Raw genomic sequence first — 14,940 nt, forward strand, 5'->3', positions numbered from 1 at the left:
GGCCTCGGGGCCTCCCCCTAGCCGCCTGGCCCCTTCTCACGGATGCTCCACTTGCCCTCCTGCCAAGCTCCTTCATCAGCTTCAACACCGTCAGGGCTGCGCTCCCTAAACACCCCTACCTCCACCTGCACATCTCCGGCCCTGTCTCCGTCAGAGCCGAACGTCCTGAGAGCCAGCCTGTGCCCCATGCTCCCTCCCCTCCCCTACGTCCACCACCCGTGCCGACCCACTCCAGTTGGGGCGGACGTGGTTCTCAGAGGCCACCACGTCAGCGTGTGGTCTCGATACTTACATCACATTCGGAGTGGCTGGCACTAACACAATTACGGGAGCACAGCTCCCAGATGATCTCAACCATGTTCCAGGTCCACCGCTCCTTTCTTCGGTAGGTGCTTAATCTCCTGAGGACGACTGCCTGCTTTGCCACACACGTTTCACTTACGCGGTTCTCTGACGTGGCGCTAACTCCTCGCCCAAGCCCTGAGGGCCGCTGAACTCCCCGGCACGCGTGGGTGCTCGAGTGATCGCGAGGCCACTCACGTCCCTCTCGGAGCCCGGTGCCCTCTGCCCTCCCGGCTACACAGGTGGCATTCTGACTAACCCCTTCCCCACCGTCCAGGGCACGCCTTTGGGCCCACGTTTCTGGGAACTGTGGTTTGTCTTGGTTCGAGGAAGCATATCTTCCAGCTATTAATAAAGAGTCTGCATGGCAGGTACACGTGTGTATATATGTATTTGCTATGCGCACACACACACCTGTACACATATTTGCTATATAATAAATACACACACACACATAAATCTGCATGGCGGGCGTGTGTGTGTGTGTTTCAGACATCACATTTCTGAAAATGCCTTTACTCTAGACATATAATAGTTCAGCTGATCTCGAACTCTAAATTTAAAATAATCTCTCAGGACCGTGTCTTCTTTCTCCAGTACTGCCGTCAAGTGACCCAATGCGTTCTGAGTGGTCACTGTTTGTGCATGGGTATTTTCCCCTATCCTTTATCCCCCTCCTACTCAAGTCTTTAAAACCCCCTTAGACTGTACTGCTCTGAAATGTAAAGGGGACACACTCTGGTACAGATCGAACTTCTCAGCCTGGTACACCAAAACTCACTGGGCTCTTCTCTATGGAAATCACACCCTTTAGTTCTACGGTATATTCTTGTACTGCTTCTTTAATAGTTTCCTATATTTTCTTCTGTTCTTTTTCTTCCGTAGAAATTTCACTAATTGAGGAACCAGCAGTTGGCGTAATGGCTGCATCGCTGGACTCCCATGTAGTCGACTGCGGTTTGAGTCCCCGACCCCGTGGCTTAAACTCACGCCGGGCATGTGTGCATGTGTGCCCAAGATCCCAAGAGGAGAATGGAGGAGAAGGGATTGTGGCGTGGCCATCCCCCCCTCTCTTTCTGTCTCTCTTTCTTTCTGGCAAGTGCACGTGCCCTATAGCAAAACCCCCTCCAAAAAAAAAAAAAAAAGAAAAGAAAGAAATTTTATTAATTGAATACTAAATAATTTTATTATCCTTATTTCCATATATTTGTTTCTGCTGCTGCTGTTGTCCTATTTTGGGGAAGATCTCAAGTTTGTTTTCCAAACTTCCTTTTGACTAGTTTAAATTCTGTACACTAAACTCTAAGACCTCTTATTCACCAACTCTTTTTTTTTTTCAAGTTTGCTACAGAATGTGTGTGCTCACTGAAGAGAGAGAGAGAGAGAGTGAGAAAGACACACACACACACAGGGATACCCGAACAGAAACAGTGAGCAATCATCCCCAGGGTGATCGTGACGGCCACACCACAATCCCTTCTCCTCCGTTCTCCTCTCGGGATTTTGGGCACATGTGTACATGCACCTGGCATGTTTTTCAAGCCACTGGGTCCAGGACTCAAACTGCACAGCTGAACATACTGTCTGCTTGTTTGTTTGTTTTACATTTTTCGCTATCAGCTGCATGCACTCCTTGGAGAGAGAGAAAGAGAGATAAAGTGAGAAAGCATCCCCCAGGGGGAAGGGTCACCACAGACCCTGTTCCTCCATTCTCCTGTCAAGGTTCTGGGCATGCACACACACGCACTGGGATATTGTTCAGGCCACCAGGTCTGGGCCTCGAACCTCAGAGTCAGCCATGTGGGATCCAGAGCATTAACCACCAGGCCAGCTGCTGGCCCACACCTGTCCGTTTCTCACATCAGGGCTCTCTAGTACCACGCCCAGGATACATAAGTGCGGTGTTTAGCACTGTGCGATCAACGGATTTGCATTTCTCTTGATTTTTACCATGTCTGTAATTTCTGGGCCTCCTTTACCAGCTAATCTTCTCCAACCAGACCACCAAAGGCTGGAGTTCCTCACAGCTCTCACCGGCTTTGTCTTCTATCTGTACTAACAGACCATCTTATCACTATGGTGTATTTCTAATATCTAAGACATTTATATTCAGGCGGACAGCTAGTCTAGCCCCTGATTGATATCCAAAAAACCACGTGAATCCTGCCTCTGGACTTCGTGGGAGTTCCACGGACCCAGTATCCCAGGAAGAACTTGGAGTGCAGCTGGGAGGCCTGGGATGTGCTGCAGCTCCCTGTGAGCCTGCATGGCCCCTGAGCTCACACAGCTGGGTACGCCCGGGTCTCCTTCCTGACACTGGCCTCCTTGGCCCCTTCCAGTCCTGCTGAGACCCCCGACAACTCTCGAAACCACCCACTTCTCCTGCCTCCACATCGCTGCTTGGTCCAACTCTGTCCCCACCACTGAGACTCCTAATACGGCCTTCTGCCTGCTCTGTCCACATCCACAGCCAGCCTCTTTCCCCATTTCTCCATGGACTGCAAGGCTCACCTGACCCAACACGAATGAGATCCCTTGGAAAAAACCATCAGTCTACAGAACAAAAGCCTGAACAAATCTCACGTGGGCGTTCGGGTCTGGCGCCAGCTCCCTCCAGGCTCCGTCCTGACGGTTCAGTCCATTCTCAGAGCCTGAACCCCACTGGCCTGCCCTCTCTCCATCAGTGTACTCCGTCCCCTTTCCGTCCCAAGGTCTGCACACGCTCCCTGCACCTGGAGTGGGTCTGCTCGTCTGCTTTGCCGCAGACCCCGGCTTATACAGAAAACCTCCTCGGCTCAGTCATTCGGCACATTTCCCAGAATACTGCCAGATACACAGGAGTTTGGTTTGTAAAAACCTATCGAGCAGCTAAACTTAACATACGTGTACTTTTTACTTGCACGCTAAGTATCAATAAAAAAGATTTTTTAAAAATTGCCCCAAGGGGACCAGCAGTTAGCGTAATGGCTATGTTGCTGGACTCCCACGTAGTCGACCACGGTTCGAGTCCTGGACCCGGTGGCTTAAAACTCACGCTGGGCGCGTGTGCGTGCGTGCCCAAGATCCCGAGAGGAGAATGGAGGAGAAGGGATTGCGGCGTGGCCATCCCCCCTGGGGGGTGATTTCCTGCTTTCTGTCTGTCTCTCTCTGTCTCTGTCTGTCTGGCGAGTGCACACGCCCAATAGCAAAAACCTCTCCAAAAAAAAAAAAAAAATTGCCCTAAGCACCTCATCACCTTCTGTATGTACCCTCTGACAGTCCAGCTGTCCCTGTCCATACTGGTATGCCTCCTGTACTTCTGTCCTAACCCGCCTCCTGCTGTGTAACACACCACCCGGCACACAGCAGGCACTCCAGAACGGTCTTCAGCAGAGAGAGACGCTGCAGGGCAAAAATACACTGCACTGCTAGAAAACACGCTGGCTTTCTCCTTGCAGAGTAGAAATGTTTACACAAGCAAGTTTCAGGGTCTCCATGAACCTTGAAAATGACATGGGAATGTTTAAATGGATTTTAAAGTGTACCTTTATTCCCCTAGGGAATCGATCCAGCATTTGATGAGGTGTTCAGGGGATTCCAAGAACATTAAGGACCACTGTTCTAGGCTTGGCCAGAGTTACATAGCTTGTATCCAGCTCCTGACAAGTAACTGGCAAAAGAGGAAACGTTGCTATCTTTTGCCAAATACCTTATCCTGGCCTCCACAGCTGCAGAGAATTCCCTGTCATTCAATTTGAGTCCTTGAGGTGATGACAACGTTTGGTTTACATGCCAGAGTCAATCCAGGAGTGCAGGGATCTGTGCCAGGGGCAGGTAAACGTGTATAAAAACAGGAGGAGACCGGCCAGGGCAGGGATATTTGCAGGGAGCAAACAAGAACACGCCTCAGCCCCTCCATGACAGCACGCAGCAAGGGCTGGTCTGCTCAGAACACACGTGCCCAGTAAAGACAGACCCGGACAGCAGGCTCTGTCGCTGCTTAGGGGAAAGGGTCCTCTTCCCGGCAAGCTAAAATCGCCTTTCCCTGCACCGTGCCATTGAGAGAACCCTGGACCCTCCGTCCCCAGTTCTGAGCTTCACAGGGACGCCAGAAGAAAATGTGGCAGAGAAGTCAGTAAGTCTGGATTTGGGGTGTACATGCTTCCAGCTATTTCAAACAATTAGTTTGGGGGAAAATGTAAACTTTGGTATACTTTAGAGAAACTTGATAAATGCATTGAAATAAAAATGACTATCTGCTCAACACATGCAATTACTTTACTTAAGGAGGACTGACAAAATGCACTACTAGTTCAGGTTTAAAGATCAGACCATGGGGCACAGGTGGCATAGTGGTTAGGGTGCTGGGTGGACAGAGACAGTGAGAGGGGATGGCCACACTGCAATCCCTTCTCCTCCATTTTCCTCCGGGGATTTTGGGCAATCGTACACAGGCCCTCGGCATGATTTTCAAGCTGCCAGGCCCAGGACTCAAACTACGGTCAGCCATGTGGGAGTCTAGCTTTAATCACTGTGCCGCCTGCTGGCCACTGCAAGAGAACTCTTTAAAAACTGAAGCATACATACACGAGTATAATCACATGAACACTCTGACCTGCTAGGGAAGTGTAACAGGCTTCATTTTCTCTGTGCTTTGCAAGGGATTTGGTTAGGTTTGGTTTAAGTTTTGCTACAGGGCTTGTGCACTCTCCAGAAAGAGAGAAAAAGTGAGAAATCACCCCCTGGGGGGACGGCCACACTGCAGTTCTTTCTCCTCTAGTCTCCTCTTGGGATTCTGGGCGTGCATACATACGCACTCAGTGTGACTTTCAAGCTGCCGCATCTGGGATCGGAACCACAGCTGGCCACATGGGATCCTGCACCTCAACCTCCATGCCACCCGCTGGCCCGCTCTGAAGGGGTTTGACTCCAACTTCTCAACAACAACAGTCTGGACAGCAGGGCCCTCAGCCCCAGCCAAGAAGGCTTATCTTTAAATGTGGTTTTGTCGCCAGGTAAAAATGTTTCACATATTCTATCGTTTTATAATAGCAATGTACACCACTATGCTATGGAATAGCACGCTACATGGTATGTATTGTTAGTATCCGTTATACACATATTTTATAACTTGTCAATTAAAACACAGAAAGCAAGCTCCTATCAATACTACATGAAATGATTCTCTAAACCCTGGCCATTCTCTAAATGCTTCAGGATCTGGCTTTCTGTATATCAAAAAGAAGACACATCCTGCTCTGCGGGCTGGACCAACAGTGACAGTATGACGAGAACCCCGCTATAAAACAGGCCTGGGCCCCAGCGCCACGGAGGGCTGCATCCAGCTCACCTTCTCCTCACCGGCTGCACGGAGTCGTCGCTGCCGCAGGAGGGGTTTCGGCGACGTGTGTAGGGGAACTTTGGTGACTTTGTGCGGTCATTGGGGGAGTTGTAGAGGCCACTGGGGAGAAAGAGGCATGGTCAGTGAGTGCCCGGGGGTGCAGGGGGCAAAGTCCCCAACGCACATCTCGGCCCATTCACAACTGCACGGGGGTTCTCGGGGAAACGCGGACCCATGGTTCTCTGTGCCGGCAACATTTATGGAAAGAAAAGGGAGGTAAGTTATAGCGAATCAGACCAGAAAAGTCTATATTGCAGTAAAGGTTTGTTTGTCTCATTGGCCTTCAACAGTAAGAAAAGAACACACATGGGGGACCAGCAGTTGGTGTAATGGCTATGTCGCTGGATTACCACGTTGTCAACTGCAGTTTGAGTCCCAGACTGGGTGGCTTAAACTCTCCCAGGCGTGTGTGCATGCGTGCCCAAGATCCTGAGAGGAGAATAGAGGAGAAGGGATTGCGGTGTGGCCATCCCTCCTGGGGGGTGATTTCTCGCTTTCTGTCTCTCTGTCTCTCTCCTTCTGGTGAGCGCACATGCCCTATAGCAAAAAACCCTCTCCCCCCCCCAAAAAAAAAGGAAAAAGAAAAGAATCCACATGAATGATACCAAGAATTCATACTTAACGATGAAACTATCACATGCTACACACTGACTAAGGATTTTGTTTTGGATTTTTGTTTGTTTGTTTGTTTTGCCAGAGTATGTGTGCTCCACAGGGAGAGACAGAGAAAGGGAAAGTGAGAAATCATCCCCTGGGAGGATGCCCACGCCACAATCCCTTCTCCTCCACTCTCCTTCTTAGAGTTTGGGTGCACACGCACACACACCAAGCATGTTTTATTTTGTTTTGAGAAAAATTTTTGCTCTAGGGCCCATGAGCTCCCTGGAGATAATGAGTGAAAGAAAGAAACTGAGAAACTGGGGGTAGCCACCCCCCAATCCCTTCTCCTCCATTCTTCTCATGGCATTTGGGGCACATGTGCACACGCACCCCGAGTGAGTTTCAAGCCTCTGGGTCCAGGACTCGAACAGTAGTCAGCCATGTAGGAATTCAGCACCTTAACCACTACGCCACCTGTTGGCCCACACTCAGCATGTTTCTTAAGCTACCAGGTTTGGGGTATGAGCTGCTTGGTTGGCCATGTGGGATCCAGCCATCTTCACCACCACTCCACCTTTAAGTTGGGCTTGAAAAACACGCCAGGCCTGGAGGGACCAGCAGTTCGCCTAATGCTATGTTGCTGGACTCCCATGCAGTTGACCGCAGTTCCGGCCTCAGTGGCTTAAACATGCTGGCCACATGTGTGTGCATGCCGAAAATCCCGAGTGGAGAAAGGAGAAGGGATTGTGGCGTGGCCATTCCCCCAGGGGGTGATTTCTTGCTTTCTGTCTCTCTGTCTCTCTCTGTCTGTCTGGTGTGCGCACGCACCCTATGGCAAACAAAAAAACAAACAAACCAAAACCCTCCCCAAAAAAAAAAAAAACAACTTAAAAACACACGCCAGGCCTGTGTATGCCCAAAATCCTGACAGGAGAAAAAAAAACACGCCAAGCCTGTGTATGCCCAAAATCCTGACAGGAGAATAGAGAAGGGACTAGGCATGGCCATCCCCTGGGGGTTACTTCTCATTTTCTCTTTCTGTGTACATATGTGCCCTGTAACAAATTTAAAAAAAGAAAGAAAGAAAAATCTTCACAGCAACCCTCAGCACTGAAGTAAAATTATTAGATTCAATTAACAGGAAAAAAATGATGGAAATACGGAATACTTAATTAAAAAGCTGGAGTAAAGTGGTAGGAGGCAGCAGAGCTGGAACTTGAACCCCTGAAGAGTCGCATCTGGAACCCCATGGCTGCACAGCCAGGCAGCTGCGGTGAGGCCTGCCACCGGGTCGCTATTAATAGTTGGGAACGGCAGCGACTCACGATGTGCTTAGTTTTTAGGAATAGAGGTCTTTGAGCAGCACTTTCCCAGCTATCATTTCGAATACGGTTTTTATAAGAACTACAGGATGGATGCCATGACTGGAAACAGGTCATTTCTGCATTTTCAGAGACTATTCTCACAGCCTACACTGCCGCAGTAGCACTTCAGGTGACTCCCTACACACGCGAGTTTTCCCTTGTGCCCTTCCAGGAAAAAGCCTCCAGTAAGAAATGCCCATTGACTTCCTCTTCAGAAAGGCCCCAGTCACGCTGGTCCAGGGCCGGCCTCTTCTCTGCCAGCCCGCAGCCCCGCAGCCGCAGACCCCTCTGTTCACCGAGCTGCACCTGCCGGCCCTCTCCTGCTCGGCTTCCTACAGCACAGTCCTTACCTCTGGGGGCCGTTCTCTTCCCACGGCGCGTGAGATTTGCTTCTTTGGGTATCAGGGCTGTTTTCATTCTTTGCTTTCTTAAAGCTTTAATTGAAAAAACAAAAAAAGCATGGAAAACTCATTAGCTAGAAAATAAAAGAAAGTTAACTCACACGCTTCAGTAAGACGATGCAATGAATGTGGAAATGTGTGAGTATGTATCTATGCCCACAACCATTCCGCGATGAACGTGAGGTCCAAAAGACCCAGCAAGTGCCTGTGGGTCCCCTCCCTCCCCCTGCTGGTTCTAGACACTGCCAGCCACAGAAACCAGGTCCCTGACTGTTAGGGATCATTCCGGAGTCCGCAGGCTAGCACACCAGGGCAACCTCCCGCCAAGGACAGAGCCAGGCCGAGGAGAAGGGCAGCCAGGCTCCCTCCACACGGCAGTGGCCATGGACCAGCTCTGGCCCCTGCGCTGAGCAGGGCAGGTCGGCCGGCCCTGGCAGATTCCTGACACCTGAGCCGGCCTTTCCCAGCTTCCGCCATGTAGTGGCTTTATGCTTCCAAGGCAGAGTGACTTTCAGATGCTACTTCCTGACCTAGTATCACCTTCCTGCCTAGTGTAAACACAGCTGGGTTATTACTCGATCCCAACACATCATTATAGAAGCACACCGGGAGACAGAGGAAGGGATCCACTGCAGCCCACGGTCACAATGGGAGAGGGGGTGTGTCCTGTCTCACTTCCTCGGCAGTCTTAGCTTCAGAGAGAGAGAGAGAGAGAGCGCGCACTGCTTAACTCCTAAGCCACTTACAGTCCTGGCCTTCGGAGGAACCCTCTCTAGACCTGTCCTGGAATATGGTCATTGCAGAGTTCTTCACAATGAAGATCAGAGAGGAGAACCATGGGTCATTTCAGAAAGACATGAAATAAACGTGTACCCGACATGTTAATGTCTAGCAGGACACACCTATGAGATCATGCATCTGACAAAGGAATATAACCCATGGCCTCAGGAGGTGGGCTTCAAATATGAACAAGAAACTATTTTAATAAAAGTTAAAAAAATCTTCTCAAGGTCAAGCTCCCCAAGTAAAAGCTTACCTTTTAAAATGAGGAAAAATAATAAATATGGTGGATCTTTAGTATAACTATACCAAGCATGTGTCTAACAAATCACAAAGAAAAAGTGAGAAAAACGAAGGGAAACTGAGGGGGCCAGCAGGGGGCTGGATCCCACACGGCTGACCGCGGTCTGAGTCCCAGACCCTGCAGCTTGAAAACCACATGCGGCGCAGGTGCATGCGTGCCCAAGATTCTGAGGGGAGAAGGGGTTGTGGGTCGGCCATCCCCCCTTGGGGATAATTTCTCACTTTCTCTCTTTCTTTCTCTTTCTGTCTTTCTAGAGAGTGCATGTGCCCTCTGGCAAAAATCTCTTATAAAAAAAAAAAAGGAAGCTTGAGAATTAAAATGGAAAGAGCCGTTGAAAAGTAAAGAATGGTGAAATCCGGTGGCACGTTAACTGCCGCCACTCCCGAAACCACTTCTCATCCAGGCCGAGTGGGCGTTCGACAGCCTTCGGTAACCCCCATCAGCAGGAGCGTGGCGGCCACGGGGACTGGGCCTCTGCGCTCTGGAGGGCTCGGAGCTCATCTCAGACGCTCTCCCTGCGGGCACCCTGCACAGACGACACTGTGCACGCGGCCAGCGGGCTCGGGGACAGGCACCTGCGCCTGTCCAGGGCAAGGGCTCGCCTTTTCCGAGAGAGAGCCCGTGAGGCAGACGTGCTGGAGCTGGACTAAGGAGGTCGGCCTAACGCTGGGGGAGCGTCCCCATCCTGAGACCCCCGCGAGTCAGGGCTCTCGCTGGGAAATCACAAACTACATTCTTCAAAGATGCCACAATCCGGCTGAATAAGATGCCGTTATTTGCTAAGAGATGAGCGAGAGGATGACTAGAGAAGCCTGTGCAGGCTGCCCGTCTGCGTGTAGGCGTCTCCCTGAGGACGCCGTGTACACGGGCCTCCGTGCAGCGAGCTGGGCTGATGTGTCTACATGGGGACAGGCAGAAGCGACCCTGAGACAGTGTCTCCACAGAGAACGAGGCTGACCTCTCGAGGAAGCGATTCTGTAATACAGAAAGAGGAGGTTTTCCACGCGGGACTGCCGCTGGGGAAACTGATACGGAGGCCATGCCTGACTCCCGAGACGGCGACCCCGCCACAGCCTCAGCCCTCCTCCCAGGGTCACAGGTCAGTGCGTCTCTGTAGTGAGCACAGGGCGTTAAACGTGAAAGCCTTCTACTCTGTCTCCCAAGCCCCTTGGAACATCACAAGGACCTTTCACACTGCTGCCAGGACGCGGCGACAGACTGTGGTCACCATGCCGAGCCGGCAGACACACTCGCTTCAAATGAGAGGCATGCCCTGGGGTGGCAGAGCTCGCCGGCACTCTGCAGTACCCGGTGGCCCCGAGACCGCCCACTGGAACCCTCAGATAAGTTCTCCTCAATTATCCAAGTCAAAGAGTCTTAACCTTGCCGACGGGAAGCGCGCCTTCACGACAGCACGCCCTTGGGCTCTGCTCCGTTAGCCGCACTGACCTTTTCATCGGGGAGGGTGCAAGGACTTTAGCCGTTCCTTCGTGGTCTCCATTTTCCACGTTCGCAGTTATCTGATTTACGCTGTTTAACCCTAGGAGCAAAGGAGGAGGAGGGCAGGGAAGGCGGAGGGAGAGAGGAGACAGAGTGACAAGAGGGAACGAGAACACAAGTTATTTAAAACGCAATTTGGGGGACACCATGCCACTTTATCTCGACAAATTATAGCTTCAAATAAATAACGAATCACCCAGCAAGTCTGAGGTACCTCTCTTCTGACACACACTAAACCCTCTACTTGGCAATGTCCCCAGGGTCTGGGCTACGACTGTCGAGCTGCTAAGATTTAATTCCGTCCCTGGGTCATGAACATTCTTCACTTCAGACTGTCACAGATGCTGAGCTGTTGAGCACACGTATTGGAGTATAAAACGCAGGCAACAGTCCCGGATAGCCGTGATGTGAAATGCAAACAGCACACTATTGGAAACCAAACTAAAAAAAGTAATCAGACCTAGAAATGTCCCAACTCACAAACACACAAAGTCTTCAAATGCACTTTTATGCAAATACCCCAAAGCTCCCAAACTGAATTTCAAAAGCCGATATTCCACAGACTTGCACCCAGGCCGCATGGGCCAGCAGGGGGAGCCCTGGCAGACGCAGTGCTGGAAATCACTATCAGAAGGCCGGGCAGGCCTCGGAGGGCCACGGTGTGTGGGCTTGGTGGCAGTGCAGTCTCCTCTTCTCTAGGGTCCACCCCACCCCCCACCCCCTACCCAAGAAGGCAGGTTCCATGCGCAGAGAAAGCCAGTCCTCGTTCCCTTGGGTCTGTGGGCGGAGCAGGTGTGCGCTCCTCAGAGAGGCTCCTGCAGGGCTGCCCATTCTTAGAGCCCCAGAGTCCAGAGCACAGCTGACACACGCTCTGGGAGTCTGAGTCGGGAGCTGGGTCTGTAACAGTAACGACCTTCATCTCACTGAGCACGTACTGCACGTCAGACGCCGCTCCGAGCACTTCATATCGGTTTACTCAAGCAATTCTCAAAACAACCCTATTGAGTAGATACTAATACTTTCCCAGTTTTCTCTTGAGAGGCTTTTGCCTTAGCATACACTTGCCAGAGAGAGAAACAGAGACAGTGAGAGAGAAAGTGAGATATCGCCCCCTAGGGGGAATGCCACACAGCAGTCCCTTCTCCTCCATTCTCCTCATGGGATCTTGGGCACGCACGTGCATGTGTCTGACGTGCCTTTCAAGCCACTGAGTCCAGGACTCAAACCACGGCCAGCCATGTGGGAGTCCGGCAATGTAACCACTATGCCACCTGGTCTCAACAGTTTACCTCTTTTTTTTTTAAAGAGAGATTTTTGCTATAGGGTGTGTGCGCTCAACAAGAGAGTGAGAAATCACCCACAGGGGACGGCCACACCGCCATCCCGTCTCCTCCATTCTCCTCTCCATATTTTGGGTACATATGCACATGAGCCCGGTGTGAATTTTAAGCCACCGGGTCTGTGATTTGAACTGTGGTCGATCTCATGGGAGTCCAGTAACCTAACCATTACGCCAACTGCTGGTCCCTATTTTTATCATTTTTAAAGACAACGAAAATAGGCCTTTCCAAAGGCCCCACGGGAGCAAGGAGACCAGCTCTGAAACAAAGCAGTCTGGCTCCAGAGACGTGGTTCAGAACCACCAGGACGCTCCGCCTGCCATCTGCCTCCCTTCCACACCCACGCACAGGTCCACAGTCGGTCTACACTAAGGGTTACCGGGGAGACACGGACTGCTCAGAGACAAGTGAAAGGATGACCAATGATGAGGTCACCTGACAGCCAACCAAGAGAAGTCGCCCTCCCAGGGAAGCCAAGGCTGAGAGACAGGTGGGCATCTGAGCACCCAGAGTTGGCCGTTCTCCAGAGCAGCCTGAGTGCACACCTGGCTATCCACCAGGAAAGACGCTCACTAATACTCACTCCGCACAGAGGAGACTTCCAACACCCAGGACTCCACGGAAACGGACACAGACTATCTTACCTTCGCTCCTATTCTGGAATCCTGAAACGCAAAGATCTACATGGCCCTGCGAGTTAGCTAATGTCCAATCCAGTTCCAAGAGAAAAGAAAAAAGAAAAATCACTGGGTAAATGTCACCAGGCGCAATAAATGGGCACAGCCAGCGTCCCTGAACTGTGCAGCGTAAACACCGGCAGTGGTCAGTCACCGTCAGAGTCACTGCTCCAGGACGTCACAGCAGGACCGCAGGGGCAGACCCTCGGGCTCTCGGCACAGCCCCGCACAGAGCTGCTCCCCACGTGTGGAGCTGGAAGTGCGTGGCCAGGCAGCGGGAGGAGGGATCACTCATCTGTGTCCTGGCCAGAGGGTCCTCACATTTTCTCTTTTTTTGGCGGAGGGAGAGGTTTTCGCTATAGGGCGCGTGCGCTCGCCAGACAGAGACAGACAGAAAGCAAGAAATCACCCCCCAGGGGGGATGGTCACCCGCAATCCCTTCTCCTCCATTCTCCTCTCGGGATCTTGGGCACACACGCACACGTACCCGGCGTGAGCTTTAAGCCACCGGGTCCAGGACTCGAACTGCGGTCGACTACATGAGAGTCCAGTGACATAGCCATTATGCTAACTGCTGGTCCCAAGTCCTCGCGTTTTCAAGCGCTCCTAATACACTGCATTCCAATGTGGTGGTGTCCTCAGCAAGTATGGGAATCTGCAATCTGAATGATGGGGCCTTCATGCAAGAGGGATGCTGTCCCAGGCTGTGGAGAGGGGACAGCGGAGGAGCCAACACCCAAGGTCAATGAAGCCAGTCGAAAAAGAGCCAAGTGAGCATCCCTAGCCGCAGCGCCGGGAACAGCTGAAGAAACCCGTCTCTCCCAATCCTCATCTCTTTAGACTGGTCGGTTTTTCTCAGGGGAAAGTAAGGTTGCTTAATCGCTTTCACTTAGTTTCCTCCCATCCAAATCTTTCAAATATTAATATCCAAGTAGATGAAAAACAGAAGAATATTTTAAAATAGAAAACTATGCTATGTATTTTCTTAAAAATATTTTTTATTTTCACAATATCCAAATTAAAAAAAATGTTTTTTGAGAGAGATTTTTGCTATAGGGTGCAATGTGCTTACCAGAGAGACAGAGAGTGACAGACAGAAAGGGAGAAATCACCCCCCGGGAGGATGGCCACACCACAATCCCTTCTCCTCCATTCTCCTCTCAGGATCTTGAGCACGCACGCACACACGCCCAGCATCAGGTTTAAGCCACCAGGTCCAGGACTCAAAACTTGGTCAACAACGTAGGAGTCCAGCGAAGTAACCATTATGCCATCTGCTGGTCCACAAATTATAATTCTTAAGATGAAAAGCCAGATAAATTAATTGCCAAGAAGAATTTCAGGTGTCGGGCCAGCAGGTGGCATGGAGGTTACAGTAACGAACCCCCACATGACCTACAGTGGTTTGAGTCCTGGACCTGGCAGCTTGCTTTCTCACTTTCTCTTTCTCTCTCTCTCGGGTGAGTGCACATGCTCCATAGCAAATTAAATAATAATAATAAAAAATAAGATTTCATAATTCTTTAAAAAAAAAGGAACTTCAGGGAGGAAAAGTCATGTGTGTACCCTCTCTCAGACACAAACAGTGTAACCAGACTTTTTCAAAATAAGGTTCAACTGTCAGTACTACCTTACTAACAGAACAGTCCCATAATCAGATCTAGCATAAGCGAGATCCACTACCGTAGGTAATTCGATCTAATCTATAGCTCTCTCACAGCAAAGACAGTGAGCTGGTGTTCACTGAGGGGAGTGTAGTGCGTTCAGGCCATGACATACGACCCCAGAGCGTGTGACTGGGCAGCCCGGCTCCCAACTCTTGCAGGAAACGCAGGGAGAGCACTGACTTACAGGGAGCACTCGGGAGAGCACTCACGGGGAGACACAGGGAGAGCACTCACGGGAAGCACACGGGAAGAACACTCATGGGGAGCACTCAGAGAGCACTCATGGGGAGCACGCGGGGAGAGCACTCACTCACGGGGAGCATACAGGGAGAGCACGACCTCACGGGGAGCACTCGGGGAAAGCACTGACTCACGGGGAGCACAGGGAGAGCACAACCTCACGGGGAGCACTCGGGGAAAGCACTGACTCACGGGGAGCACTAAGAGAGCACTCACTCATGGGGAGCACTCAGGGAGAGCACTCACTCACAGGGAGCATGCGGGGAGAGCACTCACGGGGAGCACTCAGGGAGAGCACTCACTCACAGGGAGCATGCGGGGAGAGCACTCACGGGGAGCACTCAG

The 14,940-nt window shown here is 51.2% G+C and overlaps 1 protein-coding gene across 1 annotated transcript in view; it reads right to left on the minus strand.

Annotated features, from left to right (window-relative positions):
* EPB41L4A (erythrocyte membrane protein band 4.1 like 4A) overlaps positions 1-14,940 on the minus strand; it is a gene marked incomplete at its 5' end in the record, with an annotated part of 306,715 nt that overhangs the window by 44,250 nt on the left and 247,525 nt on the right. The window contains 3 exons of the mRNA XM_006146888.3: positions 5,672-5,782; positions 8,037-8,120; positions 10,621-10,711. Coding sequence (XP_006146950.1) covers positions 5,672-5,782; positions 8,037-8,120; positions 10,621-10,711 — 286 coding nt within the window. The remainder of the gene's footprint in view (positions 1-5,671; positions 5,783-8,036; positions 8,121-10,620; positions 10,712-14,940) is intronic.

Source organism: Tupaia chinensis, unplaced genomic scaffold, assembly GCF_000334495.1.
Source record: "Tupaia chinensis unplaced genomic scaffold, TupChi_1.0 Scaffold000195_1, whole genome shotgun sequence".
NCBI classification, from domain to species: Eukaryota; Metazoa; Chordata; class Mammalia; order Scandentia; family Tupaiidae; genus Tupaia; species Tupaia belangeri.